Genomic DNA, 22,099 nt, shown 5'->3' with positions numbered 1-22,099 from the left:
CAAACATGATGTAATTAGGTCTATACTAGGGACAGTTCCAGTGTACAACAGGGCATTCTTGACAACCTGATATTCTTCAGTAATAGAATTTAAAAGAATCATGGCTAAGCTAGACTCACTGAGTTCTTGATCAGTGCCCTTAAGTACAAGGGTTATTTTCAAGAACTCATCTAGGTTCTCTTCTATGGTCCTAGCATGATCCATCTTAAATGAAAACAGTATACCTTTCAAATAAGCAAGATTAGGGGCAGATTGAACTGCATAGAGTGATTCTAGCTTACCCTAGAAAGTTAACGGTGTCTCAGCACCATCTACTTTTCGAAGCATGTTGTCAGCCAGATTCATGACGATGAGATTGTACACCTCCTCGTCAATTTTGACTTTCTTTTTCGGTTTTCTTTTTCAGCTTTTCCTTGGGCCATTTGGTCTGGTCCTTCTCCAATGCGACTGCCACTTTGTTATGTGACAAGAGTGCCTTCATTTTCTTCTTCCATGTGTTGAAATCAACTTTGCCATCATAGTGTGTGATTTCAACCCGTGTGGTACTCATTATGTGTAACTGATGGTAATGGTGTTTGGTAATTTTGACAGACAGATTTGAAGAACAAGGGTTTCACTCGAATTTGTAGTTATCATAAGAAATTAAGGACTAAGTTTCGAAGATTTCCTAACTCTAGACCTCACTGAATCTTGAAATCAAGAAACCCCCAAAATTTTTCAAACCCTAATTTCAACAATAAACCCTAAAATTGACGAACCCTAAATTGATGGCTCTGATACCACTATAGAGTTAATCTGCACTTCTAACACTCAAAAACATCCACAAATTTCACACTAAACACACACAAACGAAAAATGTAAAGAAATTAAGAACAAAGACACAAATTTTTACCGTGGTTCGCTTATCCTATATAAGATAAACTACATCCACGTTGAGCTCAAGAAACTCAGGAGCTCGCTGCACTAAATATCAATACAACCTGATACAAACAAATTCTACACCCCAAACTCACTCTTAAACAGTGTATCTCTCTCTCACAATAAACTAGAATCTTTCCTATGAGAACTCTAAATAGATCCTCAAGACTCAAAGGGAAACGCAATCCTTACAAGTGATTACAACCAACCACACAAAGATTACAGTCAAGCAAGAAACGATACAGAGCAGAACCTATTTAACACAGAATACACGAACTGAAAAATAAACTCCAGCGAGCAGACTAAAACGCAGCAGCAAGGTGAAGTCGTTTTTTCATTCTGTTTTGGGGAGAGTAGATCCTGGCCGTCAGATGTTAATGTCCTTCAATGGTCTGGATTTTGTTGGTGTGATGACAAGAATAAAACGACAGCGTTGCACTAAAGGTACAATGGCAGCGTTTTTGTGTGCTTCACTCTAACAATAATCAATACATTCTTAGGTTGACAGTTAGATCAGCATCCTGAAAATGGAATGTCATTGAAGGAAACTATTTAAAATCTGTTGGAAACCTATAACAAAGTTGCAAATGGAGGAAGGCATGTGGTTCGTTCAAGCTAATCAAATCGATCAAAATAGTATTTAAACTCCATATGCAACTTCCAGTAATCATCTTGATGGATATAGGTGAGAACAGTTCCGAAATCAATCAAGCAACCGCCATCTCCATTGGGGTCAAAATCAAAGGTGTGAGGAGGATCATTCAAACGTTTGTTATTGATGCTAGTAAATTTAAGTAGTAATTATCGCTCGTAGAGTGATTTATAGAAGGGGTTGTCTGAACTTGGCCTCCGCGATAGCCCATGTCAGTGCCAAACTTCAGAAACCCCACAAGCATGTATCCTCCTTCAGGTTGAGGATCAAAAAAGCAATAGGAGAAGCGAGATTCAATAAAACTACCGATTTGTTGTATCAGAGAACTTTGGCCATGACCGAATCCCAATATCCCGGAAACACGATCGAATTGGCTTCCAGGGAAGCCTTTGCTGGCAAATGAACAACCGAATGACACATCATGAATGGTTGTAACAAGTGCATATTGTGACACAAATGTGAAACTCTCCCAAGAGGCAACACCATAAGTTGAGGATCCGTCCTTGCAATTGACGTTATAGAAACATTGGTTATTGACGCAGTTAAAGAGATGACAAAGAGGATTATCACAGGCGATCAAAAATGGTGAAGCTTTGGTGGAAACAGGATTGGCATTTGTTGGCACTGTGTCCAAGCAAGGTCAGGGCCAATGCCTAGTTGCACCAGCTAGAAGAAATGGTCAAAGAAAACATCAGGGTGCATCAATTCAGAGCGCGGAGTTTTTCCATTTTTTGGTAAGGGAAGAAAGATATTGAACCCTGGATTGCGACATGTTGGAGTACCTTGAACTCTTTCATGGAAAGTGAGGTTTCCAGGATATAAAGGGGATTCTATGGAGTCTCTGGGAATGAGTTTTATACTGAAACTTGAGGAAGTTCAGGAAGAGTAGTGATGGTAAGCAAAAAAAAGGGGCAGAAAAACTACAAAAGCTTGGAATGGATCCGTGCTTACAAATGAACAGCTGAGATAGCTACGCAGATTATGCTTATATTAACATTGGCATAACATTTAGTCAACAGAAGATTGGAGTTCAATCGAGATCAGTTTTTTACCACATTTAATGTTACCAAACTAAAGCCAGAGCAACTGCATAGTCTGATCCATACATTAGTTAGTCATTCACTCCTGCTCAGCACCTGAAGAAAGTCCACCCTTTCCAGGATAATTTCAACTTCCAAAGAATTACTAGATGGTATGGAGTTACTGTGACATAGAACCAATCATCGCAATTTTGTCGAATAAACGAGAGTGCATTGTGCTGTGCTTTTTACACATTCCATAAAACAAATCCTAAACAGAGAACTTGTAACCTGTGAAAAATTGTTTATACTCTGTTATGAAATACTATCGGAGTATAATAATTATGCTAAAGCAGCTCATATATAGAAGAGAACACAAGAGTAATTGATTTAATAACTACCTACAGTATTAGTACATTAACCGCCAAAACAATACACCAAGGAAAATTTGAGACATCTCTGATATCTTCCGCCATCTCGTCTCACCATTGCTCACTACTTAACTCTCTTGTTTAATCATAAAAAATAACTTGATACTAATAATTTAGTATATGAATAGCAGTAGAAATGTCTATGCCTATGAATCTGCAAACATGCTATAGAGGAGAAACCAAAGTCACAAGATGGTTCAAACCTAGAACACAGCATCAATCTGCTGGTCTCTTAAATGGAGGATATGAGCACAAAAAGATTTCATGGATCTTGGTAGTGTAGAACTCTGTATTTAAACACAACCTGTAAGCAGTAAACTCCCGACAATATAGCTAACCATCTTACATGGCAACATCTGGGTCCAATCTTCTCTGAATAGCAGCTGCAGCCTGCATAAACATATTGGCAATACATCAACGATTTGCAAGAGATTGATTGATACAATGAGTGTTGAAGAGAAATCAAACATCACTTCCTCACCTCAAAGTTGCCAAGTTTGTATTGATAAGCCATCTCTTCCCTGAGCTGAGCTTGCTCTTTCATTGCTTGTGCCTTAAAATTCAAACATTGAATAGATAAGAAGGCAAAATTTTCATAGATTTTAAAGGTTTAAAAAATGAAAATGAAATTAGATTGAGATAAAAAATGCTAACCATTCCACTCTGCATAGAGCGCTTTAAAGCTTCCACCTCTTCTTCCTTTTGCTTTTCACGAGCTTGCTGCAATTCCAATCTGAAAGAGAAGAAAATTATTACCAAATGAGATGATGCAACAGTTTTAATGAGTGTGAATTGTCCTCTCTTTGCAATTTTGGCATGTTAAAACCATGTGGGTTAAGAGCCCAAAACCAGAAAATTGTAGCTAGTTAAGGAAACACAACCTCGGATTCGTAAGTTGAATTTAACCTTTTATGTCACAGCATGCATGATTATGATTAAATGGAACAATTTTCTGCTCAATCCTGACCAGATAAGTAATTTGCCCATTGAGACAAACAGTAGGAAAACAAAAAATGCTCAAAAAAGCATCAGAACAAAGTTTCAGAATCAGATCACATACTTGTTAGCACAATGCAAAACCTGAAAACATATTTTGAGAATTGTCCCAATTTAGAGACACACTGCGGCAGAATTAAAACAGATAACCAAAATGGCATTTCAAAGATATTAAGTGGATTCACCATAATGATTACTTCAGTATAGTATCAACGATTCACAATTGCTTCCAAAATGTATACATATGGAATGTTCAATGCAAGAGTTCAGTTCAGATGAGAGATATATTCAAGAAAATACTGCATTAAGTTGAAGCTACCGATTCATACAGTTAAAACTGCTTTTTAATTAAAAAGACATACTAATAGTCCATGGATTAATGACAAAACTGATTAGGAAGATGATTTCAACTTCAGAAAAAATCAAATGTTAGCAAGCACCATAACATACCGACGCTGTTCTTCATCATTGAATATAGTACGTTCCTTTTGTGAGACCTTTTTAAAACCCTTCATGAATTCTTTTTCCATTTGGCGTTTGTGATAAGCATCAAGGTTATAATACCTGCCACCATGCAAACACAACCAAACATGACAAGATTAATTCAAAATTACCAAACTGATTTTTATTCATCTTCTTGATAGCATATTATGAGAAAACAATTTATGTAAACAAAATAACAGACCCCAAATCCCCAAAAAGAGAATGTGTATCTTCTAACTTCAATCTTACAATAAATCAAAACCAACAAGGTAACGGATTTATCACATGGAGAAACTTTTTTAATCAAATTTTCCATCTGTGTTGAGAACCTACATAATACAAACACCAAAAAACACCCCTAAAAGCAAATAAAAAAGTTTAAAAATTTTAATTTACATTGAAAATATTTAATGTTTCTAATACAGCACAATGAAATGAATGAAGAAAAAGAAACAGATCAGCAAAGAGCCTTACTTTTTGGAAGGAAAGGTAGCTGTGTTGTGATCCTCCATGAATCTGTAAAATTAATTAATTGAGAACTGCTGAACATAATTTCGATATCATTTTTGAGAATTAAACTGAAAACAATCAACAAATAGTTTTCATACTTACTGTTTGAACATTTGCTTCTCTTCCCAGTTCGGCAAACTTTCCAGGTTCACCTGCAACAGAAAATTATCCAAACAATTACAATACATTCGAGCTCTTTTAAACTATTAGCTGAACTTGAAAATTGACTGATGGAGACAACAGATTAAACTTAGTTTTTCTACCTATTTCAGGAACAAGAAGAAAAGCAAATAAAAAAAAAAAATGAAAATGAAAATTACAATTACAATTACAATAGCTATAAAACAAAAAGGGACTTGAAGATCTCCATTATGCAGTAACCATGCAATAATATTTTTTCTTTTTAAACTTTCTATAAATAACATCTCCCCTCTGCAATTGTTTGCCTAACCCCTGATGATAAACAAAACAAGAATTGATAATGTATTCAGAAAGTTTGCATGGGTATTAAAAGAGTAAAGTTGAAATACCTGTCTCACTTCTGCCAGCCATGCTGTGAACTCAGGCCTCTTATTCCTACAAAACACATATTTTTTTTCCCACAGAACCTCATTAAGATATAAAAACAGAAACTTTTACATGAAATTAACAATAAAAAACTACAGTCTACACGTGAAACAGATAATGATTTCAAAGCTATTTCCATTAGAAAACACAAAACATAAACTCATTCAAGCTGAAGCCAACATAAAAACACTTCCGTTTCAACTTCCTATGCAAAAAAACAGAGCCAAAAAAGAACCAAATTTTCAAAGATACAGTATTGGAGAGTTAAAAGCATTACCACATATCTGTTTCTCTGATAATTCCATATTTGCCCCAAGAATTCGTTACAGCTCCTCTCTTACCTCTCTCCAGCTTCTCCTTCTTTTTCTTCTTTCTCTTCTCTTTCTTTTCTTTCTCTCTCTTCCTCTTTTCTTTCTCTCTCTTCCTTCGTTTCCTTTCTCTCTCCTCTTCCTTTTCTCTTCTTCTCTTCCTCTCCTTTCTCTTCCTTCTCCTCTTCTCCTCTTCGCTCTCCGACTCCGGCTGAGATTCCGACTCCGACTCCGAGTACTCGGACGAGGAAGAAGAATATTCTGACTCTGAATCTGAATCTTCGTCGCTTCTGCTACGGCGTCGTTTTCCTGATTTCCGCTTTCGTTTATCGCTTTTTACTTGTTTTCTGTCATCTTCGGATTCTGAATCGGAACTTTCTCGCGACTTGTATTTCGATTTCATCTTCGATGGTGGAACTTCGTCGTCTCCTTCGTGAGTGTCGTTTCGATCTCTGGCCATTTTGGTTCAGAGAGACTAAAGAGAGGGAAGGAAAGGGAAAGACGATTATAGTTTATGGTGAGACTTTGTCACTTATTTGGTTGCAGGCCCAACTTAAGCCCAAGACGAAACCCACTAAGAAATTTTCTCACATTTATGAAAATAAACAAGCATTCAAAATATATTTTTAATTCGCATTTTTCCTCTTTCCCCTGCTAATTAGTTTTGATATTATTTTAGCAAAACTGGAAGATAAAAGGAGGATTTTTTTTTTTTTTTTTTTTAATGACAGGAAGTGTCCAAACCACTGTACGTACACCTCAATTAATCTCCTGAAACCTGGTAAGAGTTTTAATGACGACCCTATTAGCAAAATGAGGAATTAATTATTATTACAATGAGTCCAAACAGTCAAATGAAAAGGAGGGAAAATAACAATATACTTAAAACAATAGTTACATGCTGTGAAGCAATTAACTTATACCAGGGCCAAGACTCATTTTGGAATACTTTCTCTGACTCTACAAACATTCATATTATCAGAATTGCTAGCATTGAGTTTATGATTTACTTCAGCTTAAAAACATCAACATGCCGAAATTAGGGAGAAAAACCTATTGAAACATTAGCCTATTGCTATCTTCAACTAAGGAGCGACTTAGTTTCCTCATCTTCAGTTATGTTTTCAGCTTTCATACTCTCCAAAAGCCCATCCACTTCTTTCCCACTTCTGGTATACGCCTTAATCAATACGTGGAACATTTCCCTGCTTTTCGGAACCTTATTTTTCAATGAGCTAATGAAAGCTTCAACATCGTCAGCATCACCGATATCACCAAGCCAGCTCAATATGCTAGAAATCAACAAAGGTTTGGGTCTCCACCGTATATTTTCTTCTTGTACAGCCAGGGCTTCTTTTATGCACTCAAAAGCCTTTTCCATATTCTGCTTATCAAGATATCCGGCCGCAACAATAGACCAACTATTTGGAGTTGGAGTCTTCCCTTTTTTGACTATGTCTCTTAGCATTGCTTCAGCATTCTCGATCAATCCCCTCTGAGAATACCCAAAAAGGAGAACATTTGGCACTCGGAAATCATAGGTTTCACAAGATGATTCCCACTCCTCGAACAATTTTTTAGATTCTTCGAGTTCACCAATCCTCACTAGAGAACCCAACATGGTTATATAATCCCTATTGATCTGCTTCTTAGAATTTCTTTTCTGGAGACCCCAAAACCTCATCATCTCATCTTTATTTCCAAGAGTTGCGTACATTGAGATAAGATTATTATAGCCTACAGCATCTTTAGATACCTTCTCTTCACATTTTTTAAGATAGATTAATGCTTTCTCTTTAAGACCCGCTTTGATATAGACACTGGCCACCGTGGAATATGTAAGCCAGTCCATGGTGATATGAGGTTGGTTCTCCATCTCTTCTAAAATATGCTCCATGCTGCCAATATCAGACCTTGCTCCATAAGCATGCATGCAAATTCTATAGCTGAAGTTGTCGGGGGAGACACCGTTTTGTTTCATATCTGACAGCACATCAGGGATCTTCTCAAATTGGCCAGTATGGTTGTACAGGCACATGAGACTGTTATAACTGAGAGCAGAGGAAGCAAAACCCAGATCCTTCATCTTCTGCAGATGGGCGAGAGACTTGTCAACAAGGCCTTCTCGGACATAACAATTTAAAAGAGCACCATAAACTTTGTCTATTTTATCTTCATCATTTAAACTATTGAAGTAACTTTCTGCCGCCTCTAGCCCTTGAACTCTACCAATCAAATCCAACTGCACAGCACGCTCACCAACTGAAAATGGTAGGCCCTTGCTGCTCATCCACTCAGAAACCTGCATCAATGAAGACAAAGGCTATATGAACAAATGTGTCCCTTAAACCTTCACATAACAAATCAGTATTTGGGATCCCAGCACAAAAAACACAGTCAGTATCTGAGTACTGTATAGATAACAACAAAATCTATATATCCAAACACATTTAACAAATTGTTATTCCATCAACACAAAAGTACTTCTTTAAATTTTCAGACAGGTATTTCTGATTTTACTTGCGGCTAGAGAATCAGCAGCTTCTTTGCCTAAATTATAACCTACTCAAAAAAATTAATACTGAATTCATATATTAAATCTGTTTAATAAGTGTATCTACCAAAACGAAGTTGTGATTGCAATGTAACCAATCTCTTATTTACCTTAACATCCAACAAAATTCAAGCCTCCAAGTCCTTTCTTTTGAAACTCAATATTCAGCCTTTGCATACAAGAGTTCATCCTCAATCCTACCTGAATTACTAAGGTTGAATAAAATCTATCTCAGTGAATGTCGAAAGTTATAAATAATAAATTGCAATTCATCTAACCTCATGGCTAGCGCTCTGTCAAAAACAGAGTTTAATAACAATGGTGAGAGATAAAAAAAAATTAAAACTGGGAACTGCCACAATATCGCATGAAAATATAAGGATTAAAATCATGAATAAGCAAACAGAATGCAATGAAAAAATTAACACCTCAAGCTATAAAAGGCCTAATTACTAATCCATTCTATCAATTTTCTACCATGAACCAATAAGTATTTAATCAAACAAATACCAATACATGTTCATTTACATAAAAAAGCATCCCTTAACCATAAAAAAATTATCAGTTTTACTGAAGAAACACATAGAGCAACTAATAATGAATTTTTGGAAGGTAACCTGAAGAGCGTGCTGGATCCTTTGGCGGGCGCGTAAATTACGGACGATATGCTGGAGTTCGGCCCCCTTGACCTTCTTGCCTTCTTGAACCCACTGGTCAAGAACTGGGACTAAACTTAAATTTGGGTCACCAAGAGGACTAATTCTTGAATAAAGATTGTTTCTTTTGGCTGTGCTGTATGCTCTTATAAAGATGGGTGGGTTTATTGCCGAGAAGTTGAGAGCTTTCTTCAAGATTGTTGATGCCATTGGAGTTGAGAGGGAAATGTTTGAGAAAATTTCAGTTGAATTTTTGGTTTCAAGGGTTTTGAGTCTTTTGACTAGGGTTTTAGGTTAGCTATATTTTGAGGTTAAAGTAAAATTTTGTAAAAGAGACAATATGATATTTGCCTCCAAATTATTGATTATTTTAATTTTATTCTATAAATCTATTTTCTATTGTCTGAAAATATAATAACGTTTTTATTATATTTATCTAAAAATAATATTTTGAAACTGAGAAAATGAAAAATATATTTTGTCCTTTTAAGCTTTTGTAAGGGCCTTTCATTAAGCAGGCCAGTTGATTCCTGGTCTGGCCCAAATCAAGGCCCACATATCTAAGTTTTTATTCTATTCAAAAAAATCAGCAAATTAATTAAAACTTTTTCTTTATCTCTTTCACACACACACACACACACACATATATATATATATATTGGTTAATAAAACAACCATATATTAAAAAAAGAATTGTAAGGACTTCAATCATTATTCTCACTATATATTAAATTTTTTATTCATCATCTTGAATTGAATAACAGATATAGAATTTTCTCCCAGTTTTAGGAGTCATCTATTTATGAATTACAAAACAACATAGAACTGTTAAATAATTATGTCCAGAACTATAAATAAAAAAACAGCCAGTTCATGGACATGCTGATTAAACTAATTAATTACTCTATCTATAAAAATGTTAATTGGAGAACTGATTTTTGGAAGAATATGTCTGGCCAAATCTCCAAGACGAAGGCACGACATTGAAGAACTGAAGTGTTCTTCGATCGACCAAAGTGATTTTAAAAGAGAGTTTTTGGTTTCGAAGATCGACGCTTGTTGACCAGTTTGCTCCCCAGTTTCTCTGCATGGCCACCCACGTTCTTGACCTTGACCCTCGAACCCATGCAGCCTTCACGTCGCCGCTACCACCCACGTTTGAAACCATCACCAAGTTGAAGTTTGATTGCCCTCTCAATGTGAAGTGGACTCCCCCTCTCCTCCTGCATGCCACCCTTCAATTTCCAAACAAATTATCAATAACTTTCTTTCCAACCAAACAGTATAAACAGTTTAAATGATGCAAGAACCTTCTTATAGCCTATTAATTGCAACTGAAACAATCAATACCAAACACTGGTGTTTGGAGTCAACTCAGCCCACTTGTCCTAGAAAATTATTCTATTATTAACCATGTCCCTTCCATTTGTTTAATAAGGCTGATGGGAAACTGTACCTTCGATAGAGGACAGGGACGATGCCTTCATTGCCTTGTCGAGCAATGCGCAAGAAAGCAGGCATGGACATGTCAAAGTGTTGGCGAGGGGGATCGCACCATCCGCCGTTGTTATTCGGAGGGCAGAAGTTGGTGGTTGTTATGGTCACCGTCGCACGGCGCAGGCACCACTTTGGATCGGCCTTGAAGTCGCACATTAGATGGTAGCAAGCACCGCACGCCTCCCCGCCTCTGTAAAGTGCACCACTCACGGCTGCTGTGTTGATTCCGAAGCCGGCGTGGATGGTATTATCATAACCACAAGCTCCCCCTAATAAATATAGGCATAATGTAAACATAAAACATGTTCAATACGTCTACAATCAAGAATTAGTGAATAAAATTCAGGAAAATGAGTTTTGTAATTCTGTATTGTAAAGTGAGTTAAAAAAATGTGCCCATTTTAGACATCAACTATTCAAATCATAACCATATACTATTATTAATACATATGAGTCATGAGATTTTTAAAAGTTCAGAAGAACTCAAATCAAAAGAGAATCCTAATTCTGAGCAAGGCCAGAATCTTGTTCTATGTCGTTTCACAAAACCCTAAATAAGATCTAAAATAGTCTACCAAGAGTGGAGGGGCTCTGGTTGGCTCCATAGAAAGTTGCATGAGCATTAAGCCAACGACTGGCTTGACAATTAATGCCCTCAAACATAACACTCACGAAGAAGAAAAGGTGCCAAAGCAACACAGAAGGAACAACTACGGGACCCATTTCAACAGGCTTAATTTTTCTCTCTAAACAAACACCAAAAGTTGGAATATTTTTGCTGAATAAATTCCTCGATGACAAACAAAAGATAGCTAGATAACTAGATATTGAAATTCTTGAAGAGGAAGCTTGTGTTTTATAGAGTTATGGACGCGGTTGTCGGTGATTATATTCCGAATGAAGATTCATTAACGTTATCTTATAAAGAGAATATTGAAAAATTTAAAAATAAAAGCGCGTTTTTTCACGTCCTGTAAAGTACAGAAACTGAGTACGGTGAGGAGTGACAGCGGTGTTGTTGAGACAGTGATCATAGAGAGCAAGGGCATGTGATGGCGACTGTTGACGATGCTTCTAATAAGTCTTTAATTTGTCGGTGACTGATCATGTTTCTGTCCGATTATAGATAAACTTTTTACATGTCCATTGATACTGTATAATTTATTAACTAACGAAAAATGTTATGGGTTACTAAAATATATCATGTAAAAGAAAAACAACAGAAAATCAGAAAAGAGAATGAGAGGAGAAACTTGTCCTTATGTATGTCCTATTATATGTGTCTTTGTAAAAACAGCATTGCTTTTATAATATTCAAAAGGTTCTTAAGTTTGTATGTGACAAAGAACAATAGGATAAACAATAGGGATTTCGCAATTTTATATGCTAGTATAGTTTTGTGAAGATGACTCTTTCAAACGTATTATATATTGTGCCCGAAATCTATTATTTTAACCCACGCACCTATTGTTAAATACAAATGAACTCTAGGATTGGCCAGCAATCAGAAATTTATGTTTCTTATTGCTTCCTTTGTTAATCAGACTTGAACTCTAAGGATGACCTAGCAATCAAGAAGATGTATTTTCTTATTGGCTCTTTCAGTTAGAACTATTTGAGACCACCTACTATTATTTAATAGCTTACTTTAAAACATTTGAGTTTATTGAGTATGTACAGCCCAAGGAGTGGCTTGTTGGGTAATTCAATGGGTGTCGATGATAATTGAGGTATAATGCAAGCTGATCTGAACACTCTGGTCATAAAAAATAAATAAAAAAGAACTTATCTTAATATTGGTTTGTTGGGTGTTTAATGGACCTGGAGGGATTAGCCACAAAGTTGTTCGAATCTGCCCGTGCACATAAAAAAAAAAAAAACAAAAAAAATCTTGCTTTAAAGAGAACACAAGATGTTATATATTAGGTTATTTTTTATTATATAAATAATGATGGGTGATTTTTAAAATGGATAAATATATGTGAATCGTATTGATAATTTATGTTTAATAGGATATTTTTTAACATAATTTAACCACTGAAATCTAGACATTAAGGCAAAGCACATGAATATCCGGGAATCAAGTTGTTAAAATAATTTGAAGGTCCTTCCATTTAAAGATGCATGCCAATGCATGAAAAGAAAGAAGCCAGGAAGATACTGTTGAAACATATTGCATAGCAGTTTGCAGTGAAATTTTTAATTTAAATTATTTTCGAAATGATGAAGCTTCTTAATATGTGTGAAGGGTCATTTTTGTTCGTTGTAGACATTTATTGTGTGTAAGGTAAAGAAACTTAAGTTCATACCTAGTTTAGGCACGTTTGCCGATCTGAAAACTCTAATCAAACACATGTTTTAATATATATATATCGATCTTATATATTATATATATATTATAGTATATATATATATATAGATTATGGGCTCTAATACGACATTGTTTTCTTCCTCATTTTACTATATCCGGACTAGCTCTCAGCCATTGCCTTTATCACAGTTGAGAGTACAAAATCAAACAATATATACTAATAAAATTAAACAGATCTTATATCCACTGTCATCGCCACATATTCTCATGTCTCTCTTTCTACTTCATCTACTTCATACAGTGGTATGTCAATCTTATTTAATTATAATTTTATCCCTACCTAAATATTTTTTTTTAAACATTATTACCCTTTTCTGAAAAACATTTATCTAAAACACCCAATAACCTTCTAGCCATTATTGACCATCGTTACAGCCGCCACCATCGTCGTCCATCACCAAAACACGTTAGATCTTCTCAATGTAAACTGTTAAACTTTTATTATTGTTGGGATTTCTAACAAAATCTCAATGTAAAAGGTTAAAAACAATCCAAATAATATAATATATATAAGAAAGAAAGGCAATTAAGTAACCTATAAGCACCCTCATAATAAAATTTGAAAATTTAACAAAAGACCCTAGCCACCCAAGCTATTGTCGGCCGCCAGCCACACCCGCTAGTCGTCGGCACGCAACAGCTAGAAGTAGCACTGGCGGCCAAAAGTTGACAGCTAGCCGTCTGTCAATGATCCCAAATCCGACCACTAGTCTTGGTTATTTTTTTAAGTTGAGGATATTTATTTCCTAACATTTTGAAATAACCTAATATTTTTTGTAAATTGTTTACAAAAACATGACATTTTGTCACAAATTTTTAATAGTTAAAGGTAAAATTGTAAACAAAATTAAGATTACTAATAATCTACAAGTACCTAAAAAAAAATGTAGTAGAGTTACCACCTATATACGACAATAATTACTATTAGTTTTAATATTATCGAATTTTTAATTACTCATCACCAACATGAAATGTAAGTAAGTAAGATGACATTACATAATAATGGGGATAACCTTAACCAAATAACCCTAATTTATTTATTATATAATAATTTTTTTATGAATCTAAAAATAATTTTAATTTAAATTTTCAATTTCTTTTGTCCGAAGACTTGTCTGGGGCTAGTCCTCTCAGACAATGAGTAAATCTACCTTATACCCTTTTTTTACATAATTTTGTTACATCATGATGTGGTATAGCTATAACCACTAAATTCTATTATAATATTAAATTCAAAATAATTAAAATTTATATAGTTTGAACATTGTCACATCATGAGTAATGAAAATTGTGTAAAGAGTTATGTAAGTGTAGCATTGCTCCTCGTGAATATGCCCCTCGAGCATAAAGTCTAATAATCCAACAGGTTTCACAACTTGTTGACAGTCTTGGAAACTCAAATAAGTCCAGCGACAATGGAAATTCTCTATCCGAATAAAGACTCATCTTCTTCAACACTTGAGCATTTGCTAAGAAGAATCTCACCAGCTCAACCTGGTTCTTGCTTCCACGAAAATGTTCCATTCTAATGCATTCCAAATGTCGAGCATACTCTCCTCGCTTCAGTTCTCTGTTACATCTTGAAACTAAACTTCTGAATTTGTAATTGAAAAATCTTATCCCAAGGGATTCGAGAATAGGAGAGCGATCCAGCAGACAACTCAACACCCCTATATCACCATCCTTAATACTAACAGTAAGCTGCAAACGCTTGAGATTGCAAAAAGTTGGCAAATAATCCAGTAAATTTCCTCCGCAATATTGCAAAAGCTGCAAGAGAAAAATTACTGTAAGAGTAAGTTTATGCTAGAAATTGTAACAAGAGTTCGCAGAATTATCCCGCAAAGATGATTTCAGAATATGAAAACATACCTGAATACATGCGTTTGATAGGTACAGAACATTGGCATTAGAAAGCGTTTTGATGAATTTACTAGCGCAGAAACCAGTTTCCTCCTCTTTGCCGGGATGTTTTCCTAACACGATAGTTGCTTTATTTAAATTGGGAAAAGTCCCTGAACAATGAGAATCATCTGCAACTACATCTTCTCGAACAGTAAGTGAACTTGGAGAAGAAGAATTATCAATGTCGATTCTACAATGCATGAAGTATATTTCTTCAAGATTTTTGCTGTTGAGCAGTTGATCACTGAAGTTCTTGCCAAAGTGCACATCACAGAAATCAATGATCTTCATATTTGGGAAACAAAAGTTATCAGGAAAGCGAACGACATATCCGATGTTCAGTCTGAGTGTTACCAAAGACTTGCAATTGAATAAAGAAGAGGGTAAGCCATCACCGATGGCTTTGTATTTAGAGCAGAGTTGAAGCTCATGAACTCTTGCCGTAAATGCAGCACTAATCCAGGTCTCCAAATCACAACTTCTGCACGCAAATCCGCATAGAAGTCGAAGTCTAATTATACTGATTGAATTGCCACGGTGGAGCAGAAATTTATCCACGAAGTTGGTAAAGCTTTTCTCATTAGTAAAATCGGATTCATCAAAGTCAAGATGAGGAAGTGGTTTCCATAAGTCTTGCAAACTCTTTGAGAGAAGGGTTGTTTGAAGAACATCTTTTGCGGGAAGAAAAGAGAAGATTTTGTATAAAATTGAGTCGTGGAGACAACTTATTCTATCGATTTCCATGCTCTTCAGAGAGTAAAAATCAAGATAAAAAGAAGACTTGGGTCAACCGCTATTTAAAGTTTCGTATTTTTTGAGTAATAAGAGATCTCCTTATGTAATTTGGAATTCTATTAGTATTCCAGTTAACTTTGGGCTCCTTTTTATATTTGGAATTTTGGATTAACTTGGGTTTACCCGCTATATAAAGTTCTCCCTTTCAGATCAGGATCACCCATTTTCGAAAATTTTATGTAATGAAGCATGTTTCGATAATCAACCCTTCCAGTTCAGAGAGTAATGTCAAGAATGCTAAACGGAGAGAAGCAAAAATTAGAGAAACAATAATTTACAATGAAGAATATGACATTATCTACACGTGAAATATAGCAGAGTTTTCTCACAAAAGTTTCGGACTCGACTTTGGAACTTCTAGCAACATTTGTATCCCTGTACAGTAGTTAATCACGCAATCTCATAGTTTTAGTATGAAAAGCATTAAAGCTAAGAGATTATATGATTAGAACAAAAGAAGACACAGAATTAAGCAACAAAAAAGAAAGATTGATACTCTGTTAAGGGACTTGTCAATCTCCACTTCCTGCCTCCTGATTCTACGGTTGCTACTTGTCATTAGAGGATGTGAAGATGGATACGCGGACAAACTCGTGACTGAACTCCCAAAAATCCTCTCTAATACCATCCCTCCAAACATTCCCATCAGTGGGTTAACAAAGCTAATTGTTGCCATACCACTGAGACTAGACGTTGCAATGGCTGCATAACCACCGTAGTGGTGAGGAAAGTACTGTGGGTTATGTAATGACTGCGTTCGCGACTGAAAGAGATCTGAATGTAGTTGTGGAGTTCGATGTGTGGTGGATGTTGTAGTGGAAGTAATTGAAGTGTTCAACATAGGAGGCGGTCTACTGGGCACAGCCACACCCAAACTATGCTTCTTGGATTCGGATTCAGAAGAGGATGTTCCATGGCAATAGAGAGGAACCAATGAAGTAAGAGAAATGTTAGCCTTACAGACGGGGCAATTCTGCTGCGGTTTGTCAGCATCTTGAGAGGATGTTTGGACATGAAGCCACTCGTAAATGCAAGCCCAACAATATAGATGACCACAGAGGGTAACTACAGGATCACGTGCAGAGTCTATGCAAATATTGCATTCAAAACAGCTGCTTTTGTTTTCAGAGACCCCTGTAGATGCGGAGATGGAACTCAATTTCTGCTTGAGCAAATGATCTCGATCAGTTTCATAGTGAGCCTCCAGCTCAAATAAGTTCTGTTCCCTAGCCATGTAATCTGTGACAAAAATGAAATTTTCTTAGAAAGTACACACGGAAATAGACATAAGGACTAATAATATGAAAATGCATGCAGTAGACATAAACCTAAAAAGTCGAAGGCATGTGCATTGTGATACATATTCTACTGATCAATAAACAACAGGAGCAAATCATTCACTATCTACACAAATAGACAACACATGCATAATGGCCCATTAAGAAAATAAGAAATGCCTTTTTTATGTTCAAGGTCGACCACCAAATAGTCATCCTCCTGAACAAAGTACTAATCATTTGATTCCCTAAGCATCTTGACAAGCAAAAGAGAATGGAAACAAAGATGGTAAGGTTCAAAATTATATTAAATGGAAGTGATCATATTAAAGTACTGAAGACTCCACATTAGCTAAAGCAAAAATCGTTCAACTACACAATTACATAAAAGAGCAAAGAACTAGGCCTATCATCTTCATCCACACCAAAAATAAAAAAGTGAAAAAGATGATGACTGAAAAGCCAGCAGCATGATTCAAGATGGGCCCTTAAAGCCATCTGCATTTAGCTTTATCCAGCACCTGTAATATCAGAGGACCACTTGGGCACAAAGAAAGAAATATAATAGCTAACTGGGAATCCATTCTCGTGCCCTCTTCAAGTAGAAACTTTCACACAAAACATCTTAGAGCTAAAAAAGAAATTATCAAAATTGCAAACAGCATTCTTTCCTTAGTATTTTTCTCAAACACAAGGAAAATAAAATTAAACAAAATTTAAAAAAAATAATAAATAAATAGGATATTTCATTCACATAGAACATAAACTCAATCTCAATGAGTAGGGAGATTGAAGAATTTATAATCAAAACAAACTCTACTAAATTGCATAAACTTGTATATGTTGGTCAAAAAAGAGGGGCTAAAACAGTTCAATCCTCCAACAATCTGATGAGAAAGCAATTATCTTTTTTCTTCCCTAATGATAAAAAAGAAATTATACATAACCAAGAAGACACTGATATTGAGATCTAAAATTTCTAATTCCTTCTATGTTTTCTCAGAAACCAAACAAAGGGCATCAAAATCACCCAAAAAAGTCTTTCAATTTAAAATCGATCATATCATTCAATCAGCTTCCATCAGAAAACACACATCCAACTTCACTGAAGCTTCTAATCAAAACAATTTCATCCGCAAAATCATAATTTCTAGGAAAAAGAAACAAAAAAAAAAAAAAACTCACCCACTCTTCAACAAACCAACACAGAAACCCAACAAGAAACAACTAAACCCAAAACTTTACAACACAAAACTAAAAACAAAGCAATACCCAGAATCGTAAACACAGAAACGAGAACATACCAATACAGAAAAGGCCGAAACAAGTCGAAGCTACAAAGGAATGATACAAAGATAGAAAGTGAAGCTTCAAATTAGAAAGCGAAACAAAGATAGATAAAAAGGGGCGTTCAAAGAAACGGCCGAGAGGGAATTGAGGAGATAATGAAACGAAACAATGTGTTAATACAAGTGGTTGTGTAATGAAAACTGAAAAGTGAAGATAAACTGTGGGCTTGCAGAGGAGAGTCGTCGCAGAATATATAACAGCAGCTACAAGATGCGGTATTGGTTGGTATAAAAAAATAAAAAATAAAATAATAAAGTGGTAAGACTAAGGCCGCGTTTGGCGTGTATATATTTTATTGGGGATATTTTTGTTTTATTTTATTTTTTTTACTTTTAATGTGATTTGTGCTTTACACGTGTGAATGATATTATTTTTTTCATCAGAACTTTCCATTTAAGAAGTTTCTAGTCGAATGGGATTAGTGTTTTATTTGATGGGTTTAATTTAATTAATTGATAATATTCAAAATTTCAAATAATTTATAATCTTTAATATTTATCAGTTAACTGTTCAAGAACAGTGTACATTAGTTGAGTTTAGATATTAATTTAAATTTATCAAAAAAATACCTTAAATAAGTTTATATTAATTTAACTGGATTAGGCTTTATCTAAATAAATTTTTACTTAAAATGATGAGATAAATTTGGAACCTTTTTATTATTTTGAATGGGTGGTTACCATAGTTATTTATGTGTTATCTCCTCACTTTTGATTTTTTTTTGGTAACTGGGATGTCCGAGTCAGTTTATGTACACCTCAACTAATCTTCAGAATCTATTAAACACCTGACAATCCCTAAGAACCAGATAAGTCATGATGTTATTATAATAAATAATCCCAAGGTTTGAGCCCAAAAACTCAAGAAAGATGAGCAAATCTCCTTAACCGTCAGACCAACCTCTTTTGATTAAAAACCATAAACTAATCAAGTTGCACATCTAGGGAATCGAATCCCGATCAGTAACACCAGATGTCTTGACTACTTTTGAAGGTTTCATTATGATTTAAGAACGGTTATTAATTAATATTTCAAATTAAATAAAAAAATTGGAATTACTATAATTCAACAATCTAGCCTGATTTAACTATCAGTTATTTTAAAAACAGTTTTCAAAAAATCAATCATTGGAATTACATAGTTATAAAAATTGTTGAATTAGATAATATTTATTCATTGTTAATATTTAATAAACTATGATAAGGATTTATTTTAAATTTTAGATTTTTTGAAAATATAGTTTTAATTTTTTTTATTAATTATTAGAAAAATTGAGAGAATATTTGAAAATGAAATTGATACTTGAGGAAACTACTAGAGCATTTCGTGTTACTTAATATTATTTTCAATGTTTTTTATGTGAGTGATGCTATGGGTACTAACGGATGGGTACTAATCTGTGTACTAACTAAAGCATAATACACGTACCATGCGTATAGTATCTGTACTATGTTTTAGTTAGTGCACAGATTAATACCCATCCGTTAGTAACCAAAGTATTATTCTTTTTATGTTCCACGCTAGTCAGTTACGTTGACTCATAATTAATTAATTGATTAAAACAAATCCTCTAGAAATTAAAGTATTTTAAATATGAATTAACTAAACATAAATCAAATATTGATCGCGATTTGTGACCATCCAATGTATGTGGCACGCCTCAACCTTTCTAATTCTTTCACCATCCATCTATGCCACCAGTACAATGAGTAAGATCACCTTATACCCAAATTTTTTTACATAATTTTGTATACATCATGATGTGGTATAGCTATAACCACTAAATTCTATTATAATATTAAATTCAAAATAATTAAAATTTATATAGTTTGAACATTGTCACATCATGAGTAATGAAAATTGTGTAAAGAGTTATGTAAGTGTAGCATTCTCCTCGTGAATATGCCCCTCGACATAAAGTCTAATAATCACAGTCACAACTGTTGACAGTCTTGGAAACTCAAATAAGTCCAGCGACAATGGAAATTCTCTATCCGAATAAAGACTCATCTTCTTCAACCTTGACGCAGTTTGCTAGAAGAATCTCCCAGCTCAACCTGGTTCTTTGCTTCCACGAAGGTTCCATTCTAATGCATTCCAAATGTCGAGCATTCTCTCCCGCTTCAGTTCTCTTTTACCTCTCGAAACTAAACTTCTGAATTTGTAATTGAAAAATCTATCCCAGGGATTCGAGAATAGGATAGCGATCCAGCAGACAACTCAACACCCTATTCACCATCCTTAATACTACATACGCTGCAAAACGCTTGAGATTGCAAAGTTGGCAAATAATCCAGTAAATTCCTCGCTCAATTGCAAAAGCTGCAAGAGAAAATACTGTAAGAGTAGTTTATGCTAGAAATTGTAACAAGAGTTCGCCAGAATTACCCGCAAAGTGATTTTCAGAATATGAAAACATACTCTCATACATGCGTTTTATAGGTACAGTAACATGGGACATTAGAAGCGTTTGATGAATTTACTAGCGCAGAAACCGTTTCCTCCTCTTGCCGGGATGTTTTCCTAACACATAGTTGCGTTATTTAAATTGGAAAAGTCCCTGACAATGAGATCATCTGGCAACTACATCTTCTCGAACAGTAAGTGACTTGGAGAAGAAGAATTATCAATGTCGATTCTACAATGCATGAAGTTATTTCTTCAAGATTTTGGCTGTAAGCAGTTAGTCACTGAATTCTTGCAAAGTGCACATCACAGAATCAATGATCTTCATATTTGGGAACACAACGTTATCAGGAAAGCGAACGACATAGCGATGTTCAGTCTGAGTGTTACCAAAGACTTGCAATTGAATAAGAGAGAGGGTAGCCATCACCGATCTTTGTATTTAAGCAGAGTTGAAGCTCTTGAACTCTTGCCGTAACTGCAGCACTAATCCAGGTCTCCAATTCACACTTCTGCTCGCCAAATCCGCAATAGAGGTCGAAGTCTAATTATACTGATTGATTTGCCACGGTGGAGCAGAATTTATCCACGAAGTTTGTAAGCTTTTCTCATTGGTAAAATCGGATTCATCAAGTCAAGATGAGGAAGTGATTCCATGTCTTAGCCAACTCTTTGAGAGAGGTTTTTGAAGAACATCTTTTGCGGGAAGAAGAGAAGATTTTGTATAAAATTGAGGTCGTGGAGACAACTATTCTATCGATTTCCATGCTCTCGGAGAGTAAAACTCAAGATAAAAAGAGACTTGGTCACACCGCATTTAAAGTTTCGTATTTTTTGAGTAATAAGAGATCTCCTTATGTATTTGGAATTCTATTAGTATTCCAGTAACTTTGGCTCCTTTTTATATTTGGAATTTTGATTAACTTGGGTTACCCGCTAATAAAGTTCTCCCTTTCAGATCAGATCACCCTTTTAGAAAATTTTATGAAGAAGCATGTTTCGTAATCACCCTTCCAGTTCGAGAGTAATGGTCAAGAATTCTAAACGGAGAGAAGCAAAAATTAGAGAAACAATAATTTACAATGAAGAATTGACATTATCTACACGTGAACTATAGCAGAGTTTCCTCACAAAAGTTTCGGACTCGACTTTGGAACCTACAAATTTTACCGTACCATAGCATTAATCACGCATCCATCTTTTTTAGTATGAAAAGCTTAAAGCTAAGAGATTATATGATTAGAACAAAAGAAGACACGAATAAGCACAAAAAAGAAAGTTGATACTCTGTTAAGGGACTTGTCAATCTCCACTTCCTCCTCCTGATTCTACGGTTGCTACTTGTCATTAAGGATTGTGGAGATGGATACGCTGACAACTCGTGACTGAACTCCCAAAAATCCT

General features: G+C 35.1%; 6 protein-coding genes across 7 annotated transcripts; all 6 read right to left on the bottom strand.

Annotated features, from left to right (window-relative positions):
- Nucleotides 1–1,679: 1,679 nt before the first annotated feature.
- On the bottom strand, nucleotides 1,680–3,065 carry LOC116112347 (aspartyl protease AED1-like). Its single transcript, XM_031398494.1, has 3 exons — nucleotides 2,995–3,065; nucleotides 2,353–2,429; nucleotides 1,680–2,194 (listed from the first exon to the last, which is right to left on the bottom strand). The coding sequence occupies exons 1-3, from the start codon at nucleotides 3,063–3,065 to the stop codon at nucleotides 1,680–1,682; spliced, it is 663 nt and encodes a 220-aa protein (XP_031254354.1).
- Nucleotides 2,936–6,389, bottom strand: LOC116112374 (vicilin-like seed storage protein At2g18540). Its single transcript, XM_031398512.1, has 8 exons — nucleotides 5,854–6,389; nucleotides 5,540–5,585; nucleotides 5,112–5,161; nucleotides 4,974–5,015; nucleotides 4,467–4,580; nucleotides 3,675–3,753; nucleotides 3,502–3,573; nucleotides 2,936–3,410 (listed from the first exon to the last, which is right to left on the bottom strand). The coding sequence occupies exons 1-8, from the start codon at nucleotides 6,342–6,344 to the stop codon at nucleotides 3,363–3,365; spliced, it is 942 nt and encodes a 313-aa protein (XP_031254372.1). The 5' UTR covers nucleotides 6,345–6,389; the 3' UTR covers nucleotides 2,936–3,362.
- A 417-nt stretch (nucleotides 6,390–6,806) lies between these two features.
- On the bottom strand, nucleotides 6,807–9,391 carry LOC116112378 (pentatricopeptide repeat-containing protein At4g21705, mitochondrial-like). 2 transcript variants are annotated; one of them, XM_031398521.1, is made up of 2 exons: nucleotides 9,056–9,391; nucleotides 6,807–8,186 (listed from the first exon to the last, which is right to left on the bottom strand). In XM_031398521.1, the coding sequence occupies exons 1-2, from the start codon at nucleotides 9,302–9,304 to the stop codon at nucleotides 6,966–6,968; spliced, it is 1,470 nt and encodes a 489-aa protein (XP_031254381.1). In that variant the 5' UTR covers nucleotides 9,305–9,391; the 3' UTR covers nucleotides 6,807–6,965. The 2 variants fall into 2 exon arrangements, with proteins under 2 accessions (XP_031254381.1, XP_031254382.1); XM_031398522.1 differs by lacking the exon at nucleotides 9,056–9,391 and adding an exon at nucleotides 8,549–8,730.
- A 538-nt stretch (nucleotides 9,392–9,929) lies between these two features.
- On the bottom strand, nucleotides 9,930–11,569 carry LOC116112354 (expansin-A12-like). Its single transcript, XM_031398498.1, has 3 exons — nucleotides 11,167–11,569; nucleotides 10,551–10,860; nucleotides 9,930–10,329 (listed from the first exon to the last, which is right to left on the bottom strand). The coding sequence occupies exons 1-3, from the start codon at nucleotides 11,312–11,314 to the stop codon at nucleotides 10,014–10,016; spliced, it is 774 nt and encodes a 257-aa protein (XP_031254358.1). The 5' UTR covers nucleotides 11,315–11,569; the 3' UTR covers nucleotides 9,930–10,013.
- A 2,665-nt stretch (nucleotides 11,570–14,234) lies between these two features.
- LOC116112346 (F-box/FBD/LRR-repeat protein At4g26340-like) lies at nucleotides 14,235–15,771 on the bottom strand. The gene is made up of 2 exons (XM_031398493.1): nucleotides 14,835–15,771; nucleotides 14,235–14,732 (listed from the first exon to the last, which is right to left on the bottom strand). The coding sequence occupies exons 1-2, from the start codon at nucleotides 15,609–15,611 to the stop codon at nucleotides 14,235–14,237; spliced, it is 1,275 nt and encodes a 424-aa protein (XP_031254353.1). The 5' UTR covers nucleotides 15,612–15,771.
- Nucleotides 15,772–15,920: 149 nt separating this feature from the next.
- Nucleotides 15,921–18,508, bottom strand: LOC116112363 (E3 ubiquitin-protein ligase RMA3-like). Its single transcript, XM_031398503.1, has 2 exons — nucleotides 18,244–18,508; nucleotides 15,921–16,901 (listed from the first exon to the last, which is right to left on the bottom strand). Exon 2 carries the CDS (start codon nucleotides 16,894–16,896, stop codon nucleotides 16,108–16,110), a length of 789 nt encoding a protein of 262 aa, XP_031254363.1. The 5' UTR covers nucleotides 16,897–16,901; nucleotides 18,244–18,508; the 3' UTR covers nucleotides 15,921–16,107.
- Nucleotides 18,509–22,099: the final 3,591 nt, after the last annotated feature.

This window comes from Pistacia vera, unplaced genomic scaffold (assembly GCF_008641045.1).
Source record: "Pistacia vera cultivar Batoury unplaced genomic scaffold, PisVer_v2 Contig660, whole genome shotgun sequence".
In the NCBI taxonomy this organism is placed as follows: Eukaryota; Viridiplantae; Streptophyta; class Magnoliopsida; order Sapindales; family Anacardiaceae; genus Pistacia; species Pistacia vera.
The sequence above is the reverse complement of the archived record's forward strand: the minus strand, read 5'-3'. Positions and strand labels throughout refer to the sequence as shown.